Raw genomic sequence first — 17,274 nt, forward strand, 5'->3', positions numbered from 1 at the left:
ACAGAGCCACTCGCACTGCGTCATTTATTCTGATTGTAGGAAATTACCGTTAATGTTACCTATAAATTACTCCTTTATCAATGGATAAAATAACCATTATTAGCTAATTGGTGTTCGTAAATGTTAATATTTAGGAAAAGTAAACGGCCGACTGTACAGCCAACACATAGAGTCCAGCTGAGCCTCTGGACACAGTGATCACCGGAGCTTCTTTACCTGCGGGGTCTCCATGAAAACACTCTGTCTGAACTTTCCACGGCGGATCTCCATCTCCAGCGCGGAGCCCCGAGCGACAGTCGCTCTCGCTGTCTGATTTCGGCAAAACATTCGCGATTTTTAAGTTGATCCTTCACTCCCAAACAACGCTGTTTATTCTCACGGACCTGAGACCAAGCCGCAGTTTGGTTTGGAGACGCTCCACGTTGCAGCGGATCACTGTCACAGTCACGTTCATATAAAATGACGTCCCTCGATCCCTCTATTTTCTGTTAAAAAACTGTTCAGCAAAAACGGATGGTCGCAAGCTACTCTGCTGCTCTCACTACAGTACTTTAATCTCGCATCTACAGAGCGTGTGATTGAATTCCCAGAGCAGTCAGATAAGTTTTTTTTTTCCGAGATTGTGAGCCAGCAACAGCGCCCTCTGTCGGCGGATAAGCGGTAGGCTTAGGCTATATCAACTAACAGTAGTGATGGGCGATCCTGCAAATTTCGGTATCGATCCGATATCAAGTAAATACAGGGCCAGATCGCCGATATGGATACCAATACTTTTTCATTTTGGTGTGTCATGATTTATGAGGTGAATGCATCATATATGCTAAATCTGAATACGTTTTCATGACTAGGCCTAAATATTTTGTGATTTGTGCTCTCAACTCGCCTGTAATTAGTCAGTGACTTTTACAAAACTACCCTAATTATAGTACTAGCCTACTACTAGCCTACTAGCACTATATGTTCAAAAGTTTGGGGTCTGTAAGATTTTTAATTCTCTTCTGCATTTATTTGATCATAAATACAGTAAAAACTGTAATAATATTACAATTTAACATAGGCTATCTGTTTTCTGTGCCATGTAGCTAATTTATTCATGTGATCAAAGCTGAATTTTCGGCATCATTACTGCAGTCATGATGATAATTCATTTTAACATGCTGATTTGCTGCTCAGGAAACATTTCTTATTATTATCAATGTTGAAAACAGTTTCATATTTTTGAGGAAACCATGATACATTATATGCAGAATTATTTGATGAACAAAGTTGAAAGAACAGCATTTATATGAAGTGGATTTTTTTTAACAGTGTAAAACCCTTGACTGTCACTTTTGATCAATTTAATGCATCGATCCTTGTTGAATAAAAATATTAATTTCATTAAAAAAATCTTACTGACATCCACATTTTGAACCGTTATGTACACTTTTGGTTTGTTTATTGTGAAATAACTCCCGGTTGTTTCTCTGTCATCTAAGCAAGGCTTCGTTTCCCAAACACACTGGGCCTGTGAGCTCAGCGAAGCACCAGCATCGAACGCTCTCTGTGATTGATTGGTTTCGTCTTGTATCCAGATGACTAGGAGAAAAAGTTCTATCCTACACAATTATCCGCTAACATTCACTTATTTTTCCACTTAGAAGCTTATTTTACGCACTGAATCGCGTGCTAAATTAATAAAAAAATTCTGGTAAAAAAACACACATTTGGATCGATATTTTTATGTGAGGATCGATCCTTTTCGATACCACGTCAGTATCGAAAGTATCGATACTTCAGGATCGACCCGCCCATCCCTACTAAACAGGTTTAGGGGGATATGAAACCAGGGGGGTAGTGTTTCGGAAAACATTGAAGCTTCCCCGGGCGCCGCCATTGATTAGCAGACCCCCACCCGTGTTAGCATTCCATTGACTCCCATTCATTTTGGCGTCACTTTGACAGCGAATAACTTTACATCTGAGGCATTTAAAGACTCCATTTGTCCATTGTTTATTTCTAAAGAAACACGAAAATGTATAAAAGGCTCCATTACCTTGTATCTTACGTTATGGCCCCGTAGATGCAGTTTTTGTAAAAATAGGCTAACAATTGGGTAATAACCACACAACTCTCTGTCGCACAGTAGAGAGATTACCGTATGGACAGGAGGAGAAGCTCGCGGGCAATCGGGGAGACGTGGAGGCAAAGTGACAAAATAATGAATCAGAATACTTAGCAAAAGTTTCTCCTGCTCCTATCTCATGGACACCTCCTACTCCGTCTCTGCAAGTTTCAGAAGGGAGTGATTAAGATTTCTCTTGGCACAGCTACTAGAAGACAGACGGGTTGCTCACGTCACATCTACGTCGTCAAGCTCAGTTTGAGTCTGCGCAGTGCGCTTGGCCATCAGGAAGTGAGAGCTTCTAAATTACTTATTAGACTTTTCTCCGTTGAAACCTATGGGGTCGCTGTGTCCAGTTTATATACTGTCTATGTATGAAACGGGCAACATTTAACACGTTGATACATAGTTAGCCAACCTTGACTCGACAAAATGGAACATGCGGAATCACGTAAACACGATTCAGTGTCAGAAAAGTCACATAGCCTACTAAAATGGGGACTGGATTAAACAAAACTGAGGCCTGTCCCATAAACTTTGTTTAGAAAATTGGGCCTGGGGACTACAGTCCAAAACCTTATTGGGGATGACAGTCCAAAACCTGACTTGAACTAAACCTAACAATTCAAGTTCATTTAAGGACAATTTAAGTTCATGCGATCCTGCTAATTTTACCTAGGTTCAATGAATCAAGATCATTTGATGTGCGCTATTCTTAAGCTGCCCTAAAGGTCGATCATGGATCAAATCCACAATGGCAAACAGCATAGCCTATATCTTTTGTGCGTTTGAGACATGGTGTTTTCCTCAGTGCACAACTTAAATGTCACAGGTATATTCTCCCTCTGTAAAAATTAGAAAGTCATGCAAATATTTCCATGATACGCAAATGCTCGCCAAACAGAGCGCTATAGAATAGGATCGCAATAATTTTACTGAAATATATGTTGCTAAAACATTTGTTGTTGGAAATTAAATTTTAGTAGCTAGCAGTAACTGTAAAGGGACTATTGTAATGGGGTAAATCATTGGCCTATAAATACTGTAACTGTAGGCCTAATTACTAAGCGCAGATGAGTTAATGTGTTGTGACTAGACAAAATGGTACAGTTATAAACGTTGTGCAACAATGGGCATAAGATAATGCTCAGAGAGCAATACAAAATCACAAATCTTTTTCAAAAATGTCAAGCAATCATAAAGGCTTACTGTTGATGAAGAGCGCTTCTAGATGCCATCTTGTGTTTCAGTTGTGAATGTGTGTCTTTTTTTCCCGGTACTTTGATGTAAACTGTAATTATTGCATGTTTTTATGACCTTGCTGATAATGTTAATGCTTATTATCTTAATCTGCATCTAACAAGTTGTAACCTGCTTTACTGACACTGCATACTTAGATTTCTGCTTTTGTGCTTTTACCAAATTCTTTGGTGTTGCTGCCTGTGCGTATAACTATATGCTGTTTTTCGGAACTAATTTTACTGAGCTTTAACACTTTCATATTGTTCCTCTGCTGCAGCTACTGTGTAGAGGACAAACACAACTGTACCACTACAGTTGTACTTTTATAGTTGTCAATTGTTTATAAGGTTTTATGCTTTCCGTAGGGTGCCATTGTACAGCTGCCAACAGGACTACAGATGAAAACTAGCCCTTGGCTAATTCTGGCATGTTACAGGTGTACTGTTGTTAATATGCACTGTCCTAGTAAATGAATAAATAAATAAAAACAGAAAAAAAAAGATCTTCTTCAAAGCTGTCTGTACACCACCTTTCATTAATGTAGAAACATGTCCCACCACCTTGCGATTTCTGCGTCTCGATCCAATCTGAACTGAGAATTCTTCTGAATTCTGATTCTGATCATTAAGAAATCTGAGAAAGTGATGATTCAACAGGAGAAGCCAGTGACTTTAATTTGTTTTTAAAGGAAATATCCAGTTTCAAAATGTAGTGTATTGTTATGATTTATGAAATATATTGGCTACTGTGATCGTTTTAAAATTTTCATCTGGTGTTCTCTTGTAGTTTAACAAATAATAGGCCTATATGAAAAAAAATGCACTGATTTTGTTACCTTTACCTAATGTTACCTTTTATTTTTAGGTGAATATGTGATATATTGGCCCTGTTCACAGATGTGTTTTGATTGATTGGATCACAAGGATGATGCTAAATACAGGTGTATATAAAACGTAGTGTGGTCGAAAGTGCTCGAACAGCCACAAAAGGCTGACAAATACTGATTTAATGCATAAACATTATGTGAAGCATGGTAGCCAGACAGGATTTAAACTTTGAAGACCCAAATTTGGTTTGAAGATGAAAAATGTACCAAGCACAATGTTCTCTCACCATTCCTGATTTCTAACATTCGGCATGTTCTTGCGGGTATCAGAGCAGAAACTAAAGCTGCAGCTCTCCGTAAGTTTTTCAGTCGTCTCCGCGCGCATTCAAATTGGGTGAGTTTATTATTGTGTTCATTAGATCGAAAGATTTGAAAAAGCACATACATTTACTCTCCAAAAGACCCTCTTCTCAAAGAAATCAGGACAGAAGTGGTTGGAAGAGGACAAAAGATATGGATTAAAATACCAGGTGTAAACGGGTATGTGTCTCCCTCGTCTACTTGTGATCCAATTGACCAAAATGCATCCTAATAGGCTACCTGGTGCAAACAGGCCCAATATGACAGAGAGGAAGCAAGATAGATCATGCAGGTAAAAGGAGATTCATTGTGAAAAGAGAAGGAAGTTCACCTGCAAAGATGGAACATCACTTAAGAGAAAATTAGAGAGCAGATGCCATTAAATAAGTATGTTTCTTTATTATCCACAATTTTGGAAGATCTTAAAACTGTAATTTTGTTCTATTTTTCTCACATTACACCCTGTGCTCAAAATCTTAGTTAAAGGATTCAGTTTGGCAAGAACTGACACAACAATGGTGACACCCTAAAGTAAAACTGATACTTTTGTGTAACAGAATAAAAGAATGCATTTGAAAAGCAACAAGCTTTTGATTCCACAGCATTCATTTTCTCTTTTATATTTTACTAGAAGGCTAAATGGAAAATAAACATGTTCAGGCCAATGAGTGTGGTTTAAACTTTAAAACATTAACAAGTTCTACTGCTTTGCCTGCCAACTGTTCAGGCTTCAGTGGTTTGCATTAAGAGGTGCAAAATCTGTGACCCATTTCTTTTTCTTTTTTTAAATTATTTTAAAATTTATGCATTTATGATCAAATTTAGGATAAAAGATTGAAATATTTATGGTGTCTAAGAATACAATCCACTTTTCTGGAGGTAAAGGGAGTGTAAAAAATGTGATTGATTGTCTGGACTTCAACCATCCAACTAGACTGTCAGTGCACTCCAAATTGTAACCAATCAGAGAGAGAGAGAGAGAGAAAACGCCATAGAAAGTGATAAAACGCCGTAGGATACTGTAGCTTGTATACAAGCTACAGTATCCTATGGTGTTTTATCACTTTGTTCCTTTTAAAATTGTGAAGGGCTCACTGTCTGCCCATTCACAATTGACTAGTTTTGGCTTTCATTAACTTAAATGCTTTTTGTACTGTGAATGTAAACTGTATTTCTACCCAGACAGATGCTGCAACACCCCACAACCTTATCATCTGCAGAGAGAAACTGCCACTCAATTACACAAAAATACACTCAAAATGATGGATGGTGAAGACATCAGAGGATTGTGAAGATACAGTTGTGGCCAGAATTATTAACACCCCTGGTAAATATGATCAAACATGGTTGTAAAAATAAATATTCATTGTTTATCCTTTTGATATTTCATTAAAAAAAATCACAAAAATCGAACCTTTCATTGAAGTAAAATAATTGAAAGTGGGGGTAAATCACATTATGAAATAAATGCTTTTCTCCAAAACACGTTGGAGATAATTACTATTGGCACAGCTCTGAGTTTTCTCCTATAATTCCTGATGAGTTTGGAGAACACCTGACAAGAGATCAGAGACCATTCCTCCATACAGAATCTCTCCAGATCCTTCAGATTCCCAGTTCCATGTTGGTGCTTCTTCTCTTCAGTTAACCCCACTCATTTTCTATAGGGTTCAGGTCAGGGAACTGAGATGGTCATGGCAGAAGCTTCATTTTGTGCTCAGTGACACATTTCTGTGTTGATTTTGATGTTTGTTTTGGATAGTTGTCCTGATGGAAGATTCAATCTCATTATATGAATTTATCAGAGGCCTTAAGGTTTTGATTTATTTTTGTCTGTTAGAATACATGATACATGATGGGGTAGGCTACTTTTTATCCTTGTGTGCACCAAACCTTAGAATCCGGTTCCTTTTGAAGTTCCAGTCGTGTCTGACATCTGAATATGCTGGAGTTTGTTTTTGATGAGCGAGGATGATTTTTCTTGAAATCCTCTCAAACAACATGTGGTGATATAGGGGTTGTTTTGAGGTTTTTTTTTTTTTTTTAGGCTTTCTGACCCCAAGACTCAACTAATCTTTAATTGCTCTCATAGTGTGGTTGAAAGTGCTTGAACAGCCACAAAAGACCTACTGATCTAATAAACATTATGTGAAGCACGCTAGCCAGACAGGATTTAAACTTTGAAGACCAAATTTTTTTTTTGCAATTCTCCATCTGTGATCCTTGAGACTCTCTCTGGCCACTCAAACTTTCCTCCTCACCGTGCATTAGGACACATCCTCTTCCAGATTTGTAACATCTTTAATTGACTGAATTCTTAATTTTGCCCTGATGGTGGAAATTGGAATTTTCAATTCTTTAGCTATTTTCTTACAGCCTCAACAATCTTTTGCTGCACATCAGAACTATATTCTTTGGTTTTTGTGATGGATGATCATCTTCAATAAACATCTATTAATCCACTTACCTGTCTGTTCCCTTCTGTTGTGTGACAATCTGGACTTAAGTAAATATTTGATATAGTTTGGATTTTATGAGTTGTATCTCCCAGGATACGTTGACCTAGGGCAGGGATAGACAACTCCAGTCCAGGAGGGCCACAAAATATCTTGTTAAAAATGCAAAGATGTAGTCAACTAAATGTAATAATATAAGTTTTATTTGAATATTAGAATATCATATTCAATATCAGAATTGAATATTAACATTTGCACAATTTTTTAACTCAAAGTATATCGATTGAGACCCCTGCGGCCAGGAGGGACTATAAGGATCTTCTTTTAGGGGCCCAGGTCTGGAACAAGATTTCAACTGCCCACCCACAACCCACCCACAACCCACCCATAACCCACAACCCACCCATCACCCCGGAATGTGCAATAATTCCATGACCAGTACAGAGAGCCCAGTTTAGCTTGAGACACCATTCATTGTCAATACTGTGGATAATCCTTCTTTTATATGGCAATGTATCTCAGGGGATAGGCTACATATTATCAAAATGCGGTAAATAACAGCATGATCAACATATGACTTCATTTTCTATTTCAACATTTTAAGAAAATGTTTACAATTAACATTAGAAGGTGTATTATTTATTTATTTATTCCAGAAAAAAAGTAAGATTAATATATGCCTACTTTATACAAAGTCCGACATGTTGGCTTTGGTCAAACTGACAAATCGAGCACAGGAAATTTGAACCAAGTCATGTGACCCACATACTCCAAACAGATTCAACTATGATGTTGGCAACAGTAATGGATTAAAAATTCTTTCTCGTGCCTCCTATATGGAAGTAAAATAATGCCAAATGTTTTTGAAACAAAAAAGCCTGTGGCATTGCATACTTGAAAAAAAAAAAAAAAAAAAATAGGCATTGCATTGACCATGTTTGCATTGTATTTTTAGGGCTTGCATTTTTATGGGCTGACATTCAACATGGTTGAATATTTAAGCTGTGAATATTTGAATTCAAAACATTTCAAACATGTTCATTATAAAAAAAAAAAAATCCATATTCACCTTTCATATTCAAACTGTTTAATACAAAATACAACCTATAATATTCAACAGGCAATTTTCGGTCTATTTTAATTCACTTTGCAAATTCGCTTCCACAAATTCAGTGGTTCAAATTCGACAGTAAATTCAACATTGACATCCAGGAACTGCAGGAAAAAAGAAATAGATTACAGAGCATAATCACCATTTGCTGTTAGTCTACCTCACCAGCAGGAGGTGCAAGAGCGTGTTGTTGACGAAGACCAGAGCAACAGTTAGAGCAAGCCATTCATCTCTATCACTCATTTACAGCAATTGAACATGCATTACGTTTTTGTGCTGATTATCTGGGTCAGTATATATGCGGGAAAGGAAAGATGATGAAGACCCCAAAGCTGTGTATGTTTCAGTAAATAACTTTGTTACTTTCCCTGTGTAGCTTACATATATCAGCTTTCTCTACCATAAACGGGATTATAATCGGTTCCCTTACGAGAACGGTTCTCTTTCCAATCGCGATTGGAAAGGGATTGTTCTTTGATCGCTTTCTGTACATATTTTAATCACAGTTTAAATAAGATTATTTTCATCCTACCAAGAGAAACAATGTGAAGTTGAAATTTTAGTCACTGGCTTGATTTACTGATGCATAAACAATATTGAACGATTTTGAGAGAAAGATTATCTGTCTGAACTTGAACAATTACACATCAGAAATTCACATAACCCACTGGTTCTTCAGAGGCTCGGATGAAGGAACTAAAAAAATACTTTTGTGTTCATTTGTACATCCAAACACTGAGCAACTGCCATGCTTCGCTCATTTGCAAGCCATGATATCTCTCGAGGAAAAAACAATATCGCGCTGGCGCAGCTCATTTTCTCATGGGCGGGCCAAATTCTTTTTGCGGGCAAAGAAGAGAAAGGTGAGGTGACCTTTCCCCTTATGACGACATAAAGGGAAGATTCTAGATTCGCCCGTCTGAGCTTTCATTTTCTCAAAAATACCCAGTGCTTGGTTTACACCTATCAGAATGTCTAGCCACCACGGGACCATAGGCAGGCTAGGGGAACTCATATTAATGTTAAAAAACCTCATATATTGAAGTTTTCATGTCATGGGACCTTTAAAAGCTCATACTTATGCTTGGTCTCTGTTTATAACATTTGCTTTTCTTTCCAGATTCCTCTATTTCCCATCCTGATCATGGCCAGTGGTTCCTTCCTCATCTGCATTTACGGAAATCGTAATGAAATATTTCTTTCATTCGTAGATTGCTCACAGGTATTCAATTTCACGCAAAGTTATCACTCCTAATTTCCCAAGTCTTTCCACTGCAAACTTTCATTTGCTTATTACTCAAAGGCATAGCTAAATCCTCTAGCACCTCCAGATAAATGCCTGCCTATTACCTTGTCCTAGTGATGGGGACGATACCGCCTATGCCGAGTCCGAGTCAAGACCGAGTCTTTGAAGGGTCGAGTCCGAGTCGAGACCGAGTCTGTTGGTTTTCAAATTCAGTCGAGTCCGAGTCAAGACCGAGTCTTTGAGGAAGCAAGTCCGAGTCGAGACCGAGTCTTTAGGAGTCGAGACCAAGACCATAAGAACATGTCAGTTTTTATATTCATGATTTAATATCACCCCAGTTAATAATCAACAGTTAGGCCTACAGACTAAGCTAGATTGGGAATTGTTTAGAGGAGTAGTCTTAGGACATGCAGAGCAAATAAAAATTTTCTAGTGGTATGTATTCTAGTGGACTAGTGATGGGGACGATACCGCCTATGCCGAGTCCGAGTCAAGACCGAGTCTTTGAAGGGTCGAGTCCGAGTCGAGACCGAGTCCGTTGGTTTTCAAATTCAGTCGAGTCCGAGTCAAGACCGAGTCTTTGAGGAAGCAAGTCCGAGTCGAGACCGAGTCTTTAGGAGTCGAGACCAAGACCATAAGAACATGTCAGTTTTTATATTCATGATTTAATATCACCCCAGTTAATAATCAACAGTTAGGCCTACAGACTAAGCTAGATTGGGAATTGTTTAGAGGAGCAGTCTTAGGACATGCAGAGCAAATTAAAATTTTCTAGTGGTATGTATTCTAGTGGACTAGTGATGGGGACGAGACCGCCTATGCCGAGTCCGAGTCAAGACCGAGTCTTTGAAGGGTCGAGTCCGAGTCAAGACCGAGTCTTTGAAGGAACAAGTCCGAGTCCGAGAAAGCAGAAATCGGTCTTGAGACCGGACTCGAGTCCGAGACCGGACTCGAGTACTACAATACTACCTTGTCTCCTTTGCAAAGAGTAATCATTTCCGTCCGCAACTGCCTCTTTTCCACTTACATTAACATTCTATTAGAAACAGTGTTCTTATCTGCATTTTACGGTTTCATGCGTCCAATAAATAAATACATTTGAAAAAGCGAATAAATTCTCTTCTTTGAGATTAAATAAATTCTCCTTTGAGATTCTTATGAATCTCAAAGGAGATGAACCCAGGCGCAGACAGAATGCTCTACAAACTATTTATTGACAAAACAGAAAACAAAACCCACGAGGGGGCAAAACAAAGGCAAGATAAACGAGGGAAGGCTTTATTTTATATGATATGTTCAGTGTGGTCTACTGTGACACAATGTTGCCTTGTCTTGTACATTAATGGCCTCTGTTCTGTGTGGCCTAGTGGCCGTTGTCTCTGTGCAACCTCGTCTCCGTGTGGGCTTATGGTATTGTGGCCCTCGCGGCCTCATTCTATGTTCTGTGTGGTCTACTGTGACTGTGTAGCCTAATGTGGCCTTGTCCCATGGTCTTGTGGCCAGTTATGGCATTGGTTCTATGTGGCCTAGCGGCCTCGTCTATTATAGACGTCGGCCTCGTCGAGTGGTTTGTCTCTGTGTGGCATTAGCTGCCTTGTGGCCCAGCGGGCCTTGTCTCTGTGTAGGTCTTTTAGGCCTAGTGGCATATCGTTGCTTTGTCCTTGGGGGATAGGTTTGTGTGATCTACCAAGGCCTTGTAAGCATTTATTGCTTAATTAAAAGAGAGGTAAAAAAAATGGCCTGGGTGGCCTTCGTTTTATGTGCTCGTCTAGTCCTACCTTGTCTTCTATGTGGCATTAGCGGCCGTTGTGGCCCTTCGAGGCCTTGTCTCTGTGGTCTATAATGGCCGTGTGGCTCATTGAGGCCTGTCTATGTATGGCCCAATGTGGCATTGCTCCGTGTGGTCCAATGAGGCCTTGTCTCTGTGTGGCCCTCGGTGGCCGGTTCTGTGTGGTCCAATGAGGCCTTGTCTCTTTGTGGTCCTTAGGAGTGGAACTGGTAAGAATGTAAAAAGTCCCTCGAAATTCTATGCAAGTCATTTGGATAAAAGCGCTGCTAAAATGAATGCATAAATTCCATGGCTTCACGTAGTACTTTACAGGTCAATGGATGTCATGCAGGTTTGGAGAGTGATAGCTCTGCAGCATAGCACTGCAGCAGCTTCAGGCTGTCTACTCTGGAAGCGACAAAATGACCGTTGCGTATCCATTTGTTCATGTCAGAAGTAGTGCGAGCACTTGAAGTACGTCAGAAATAGAATGGGACATCAGTTTACTGTCTGGAATTTGTTGTCACGGCGCATCCAGTGTAGACCGCATCACTGACTATAATGGGTTCTATTTGCTTTTTGTCTTGGTGTCACGGTGTAAGACAAAAGCAAGTTGTGTAATATGAAAAGAGTGGGCTATTAATAGGCCTATACTAGGTTTTTTGGAAAGGCCATTGGGCTCACTGCTCAGTGCATTAAATATTATGCCACTAATGAGCTGCATTCCACAGTCATGTTACCAGTATTTGCATTAGTTGCTCAATATATCACTTTTTTAATGTTTTATTAAAGGGTCATTTCACCCATTTGAACATTGTTTTTTATTTAAAGTGGGTCATATATGTAGTCGAAATGTAAAATAATTTTTGAATTTGGTGCCTTCGTGACCGAGAAAAGACAAAAAATAACTTCAGAACGCATTTGTATGAAAGACAACAACTCCCACAATGCACCACATTGCACAGCTCCGCAAGCCACTCCCACTAATCCAGAAAGCGCATATCTGCCTATAAGAGAAATCACTCTTCCGTCTACAAGGCTAGCTACTACCAGAGCTTGAAATTCATTTCACATTCACACAAAATGTCTAGTTATTTGGCGAACTCATATAGTGCATTACTCCTCGTTTGTATTTCTTTCGAAAAGGTGAATTATTGCATGGTACCTGGATGTTCAGTCAGAACATATGCGGTGCGAAACTAGGATAGTTCTCAACACAAACGTCCGTGTCCTCGTCTGATTCAGAGATTTCGTCCAGCAGAAATTGTCATCGTTGAAATTCTTTGCCGCAGACGGACTCTATCTCTGTGTTCGTAGCGGTTCGTAGCTGCATTGTGAGATCACCGGCGCCACCAGTCCGCCCTAACTCCAGCCAGTCCGGGCTCCTCGTCCGCGGCAGGCAGGTCTTCTGCCTCGGCTGCTCTTCGCTATAATGCGGCTTGTAAAGGTAGCCACAAACACCTGATTCAAGCATCAGACTTCCGAAATCCTCTTCTTCTATATCATATTGAGCACTCTCCTCCGCTATTGTCATAACTTTACATCTGTCTCCACAGCGCCTGTTAGCTTAGCTTCAAACAAGATGGAGGATATTGCTTTCAGTTTCAGAGAGTAAAGTCCCACCCACTGATCTGTAATAGGTCTGTAGCGTGAGCGCGCCCCACCCTGGGAAAGATGAGAAACTAGTGTCTGTAGTCTTAACAGAAATCCCCCCCTCTAACACTTCCTCCTACAATGACGCAAAATGACGATTTTTGCGTCATTGTAGGAGGAAGTGTAAGAGGTAAATAACAGATTTCTCCCGTCTCAGGGGAAAATGAGAGAGTGTTGCACGACCATTCAATAGTATGACTGGGTTTCTAACAATGCAAAGCTTAATGCAAATGGGTGAAGTGTCCCTTTAAGTTTTGGAGGAAAGTTCACTTAATATAAAATAATTTAGTTTCAATTTGACTCTAGCTCCATATTTAATCTGAGTCTACGTAAATCTCACGGAAACAAACTCACCACTCTGATCTTCAGGGTTAAAAATTACTTTCTAATTGATGCCTTCAGCTTGCCCATACAAATTTTTTTTATTTGGTAAGTCATTTTCATACAACTTGTTAAGTCAGTGATAGACAGTAATCAAAAGGTCTCTGATGACGTGCTTACTGCTCCATTCATTTGTTAGCCTTCAGTTTGCTTGATCCTGGACACAGATTTGTGTAGCCTCAGCCTCCTCGTAATCTACATGTCATTATGATTTCAGAAGAATGCAGAATAAATTACATAATTAAATAAGAAGCCAATTCAGAAATGATAAATACATAACATAAATTGCTCAAAGATGAATCTGAGAAATGCATACCTGACAGCAGAGAGACAGTGAGTTCTGAGTCAGGAGTTGGGATTTTCTGGTTTTCTGTTCTGCCAGTTTTGCTTAAATACTCCAACCAGAAAAAAATAGCTGTAAATATTTACTACACAAATATGTTTGGAATTGTGTTGGGCCTATTAATGCGCCCCAAAGGGTTGCACCTGGTTTCGGGGGAGAGGAGCAATGATTATCAGGTATCTTGAAAGGACACCACCCACAACAGGAGAACAGAATTCTTCTACGTTTCCAATCTTTCTCATAATATAAGTGACTGCTGTGAAATTGAGATAATTTTACCAGTCATTGGTAAAAACATTTAAAATGATACCAAACATGAAGGGAAAAAACAATAGATTCACAAGATACATCAAGACACAACTTCGAGTCAGAGGGAAAGGAGAGGAAGTAGGTAATGGGGGATGCATAAGCGAGGAGGGAAGGCGGTGGCCTATGATCTTTCTTTGAGATCCTCATGCCAGATTAGTGAGTTGTATTGCAGGGTGTTTGATCTTGTGTTCTGTCCTAGCTGGAAAACCAGTCTTACAACAAGATTTATTTAAATGTGTCAAGCCATTTCAAAAGCTTTTTTTTAAGGTAAAAATGCCCATTTTTGTGTCTTGAGAAAACATACATTTGTCTCGTATTACTGATGGAAATCTAGGCAGTCAGTGGTGAGATGCATTGTTTAATTTTGCCTGAGCTCATCGGATGGCGTTGTGTGCTTTTTTGATCATGGAGGAATTGTGTAGATTAAATTCATAAGGCTGAAAAAGAAAAAAGGAAATGTCAATCATGGAAATGTCTCTTAAATTCATCTGCCATCAGTTGGAATATACCTGTTTATTTAACAAATTGTTGTCTATCAGTCTGTGGACATAACCAAGTGGATAAAAGCCAATCTGAAGTTCAAGGGGGAGCTTCAAGACTGGTGAAGATTGCAGAGATATTATAAATCTGTGTCAGACAATAGTGTCATCGGTTATCTTTAGAAAACGGGAAATGGCACTACAAAACTTGACGAATGCAACATAATACGCATTACATAACTGTCATCAATTTCTATAATTCCACAATGCCCAGCAGTTGTAGGCTGTTAATTTCTGCCTGTTTCTAATCTTTTTAATATCTAATATGTTTATTTTCCATATTCCATATATTTTCTAATATGTTTTCTGTTGCCTGCAATGGCTGGAAATCAAATCATAAGGTTCAAGTGCACTAGAATTTGTTTTTTTTTCAGTCTCCCAATTGTGGGGTTTAAAGTGGAGAGGTACAATTGAGCAACTTGGTTATGCCAAATGATCATGTACTATTTATATTACTGAGGAAAAGGGAAAGCAATTTGAAGTAAAATATCTTTCTTTCGATCAAGGAATTCTCTAACTCTGTGTAGTCATTCCTTTTCACATCAAGGAATGCAGTTACAGGTGCTTTTGATTGTTAAATAGCTCACACCCATGGGAGGCAAGGAATCCGCCCAGTGTGGCATCCTTAACTGGACTATACAATAGGATGTTAAAACAGAAGACCAGAATGTGAAGCAGATTACTGTTTAGGTACTGAGACAGAAACCGTACACTTGAAAAAGGTAAATACTCCATTTGTGTTTGTTTCTTTCATTAATTTAACTAGTGCAGTGCCTGTGCAAAATCAGTTTTGTATGTGTTTCTAGTAATTGTTGGTTTGGTGTGTTTGAGTGCTCATTGTTACAATTACAGCAAAACTTTGGTGACATTTTTATTTGTGCATGGTAGAAAGCAAATACTGATACTGACATAATGACATACAATTTATAATGGTGATATTAGGTGACATGCATTTTATCTGTGTACAGGTAGCAGGAGTTTAGATTAGATTAGATTAGATTTACATTATTTTCAACTTTGTTGTCATTGTGCAGATTATAGAGACAATGAAAGGCAGTTAGCGTCTAACCAGAAGTGCAAAAATGCAGAAAAGTGCAATGTGAACAGTATAGACAGGTAGTGCAGTATAAACAGTATATGACACATAGTGCAGTGTAGACAGTAGTATACAGTTAATGAAGTGGTACAGTAAGGATATGGGGATTTGCCGTCACGATCGGTAAGAGGAGAGTTAACCTTGTTTAAGCCTGTTGAATAGGCAGGGCAACTATTTAAGATAGCATATTCAACATCACATAATTAAAGTCTAACTTCAGCGCGCATGACACAGTAATAACTTAGCAGTGAGACCAGGCTATGCTTGAGCAAACAGTTTGTGAATAGGCTACTACAAATAATGGCCGTGAAAGAGATTGTGAATGCATTGAATAGGATATTTAGTTGATGAATAGCATAGGCTACTATTACAAAGTAGCGATAACATTAAGCGCACCAGAATAAAATATAATATTCAGAAGTAAACAGTGTATCTGACTTACAGATTCAGTTAACATCCACAAATGAATAAGCGCAACGATTCAGGGAGTGAACTCCAATGTTCCTTCACAGTGAACTCCAAGAAAACGCTACTTAAGTTCTGCTGCTTTCTTCGACCCTCTCTGTCTCTGGTCCTGCGCTGTGCTCACTCAGTGTCAGTGTGAGAGGGGGATTGGCCAGCGGCTAGAGCGGCAAAAGCCAATGTGTGCTTCTTTTACCAATATATTTAACGATATATTTTGCATTTCTAATCCAAACAACGTCAAACTTGGCACTGCACTTACTCGTGCCCGTAGCAAGACACCTGTCAAGTTTGAAATCCATCGGACTAATGGTTCGAGAGATGTGCGAATGACACACAGACAGACAGACAGAAAGATGTTCCTGTAATTTATAGATAGATCGCAACTTTCATTAACTTGCTTTCACCATGTCTTTCCTCTTTAACATTTTTTCTGCATAATTTTTGATACATTATTAAGATTTGGGTGCAATAATATTTTCAGCAGGATGGGAAAACAAGCCCAAACCACAAATGTAAAAGAAAATCCGAAATTCTCATAATTTGCAACATTTTTATTGTGTCCTTCTGTTTGGTTAATATATACATTTTTCATACTAGCAGTTATCTGTTGATCGCCCAGTTTAATGACCATTTGCTGTTCATTTGCGAAACTATAAGGATGGCTCGACCCACCAAGATAAACTGCATCACAGAGCAGCTAAGGTATTGTAAGCTTGCGCTCGATCGGCCCAAAACCGGCATCCGACCAGCGCGAAAGGTCTTTACGTGTTACTGTCCTTTTCTCGAGGCAAAGTATTTTTTTATTAAATGCAATACATCTGACTATGTATTCTCTCGTTATTTCATCTGACTCCATAAATGAAAAGGTTTTAATGATATCTGTGCATCATTAAATGTGAGCAAATGTTTGACTATTCCTTTTAACTCTTTAATTTAAATAATGTCAAAGTCAGTTAGAATAATCAAATGTTACAATTTATTATGTCAGGTAAATGTATCATGCCAATTTCATAATCAATTGAAAGATAATTGATACAAAACATCAAATGCTCTGGAATAAAGAGAAAAAAACCAACATTAAGAAATACATGAGGCTAAGAGGTCTCTGTCACGGCAGACTAAGAACAAAAGGTGTGAGGACTCAAACGCTGGAGAAAAATAAGTATTTATTAACAAAAACACAAAACAAAACCCACGATGGGGAAAACAGAACTAAGAAGTACAACAATAATAACAGAACAAGAACACTTCTGGAAGATCACGGGAACAGGAAACAAAAGACAATGAACCGACACAGACTGCAAACAAGAGGGGATTTATAAAGGGAACTAATCAAGAGGGAACAGGTGGGAGAACTCAAACAATAATCAGATAA

At 38.8% G+C, this 17,274-nt stretch overlaps 1 protein-coding gene across 1 annotated transcript in view; it reads right to left on the reverse strand.

The window, feature by feature from the left end:
- The window catches only part of rtkna (rhotekin a), a 75,973-nt gene extending 75,344 nt beyond the window's left edge, over window positions 1-629 (reverse strand). The window contains exon 1 of the mRNA XM_081365309.1: window positions 217-629. Within this exon, the coding sequence (XP_081221435.1) occupies window positions 217-327 (111 nt within the window). The 5' untranslated portion in view covers window positions 328-629. The remainder of the gene's footprint in view (window positions 1-216) is intronic.
- Between the last annotated feature and the right edge of the window lie 16,645 nt (window positions 630-17,274).

This window comes from Scardinius erythrophthalmus, assembly GCF_964197995.2.
Source record: "Scardinius erythrophthalmus genome assembly, chromosome: 5".
NCBI lineage: Eukaryota > Metazoa > Chordata > Actinopteri > Cypriniformes > Leuciscidae > Scardinius > Scardinius erythrophthalmus.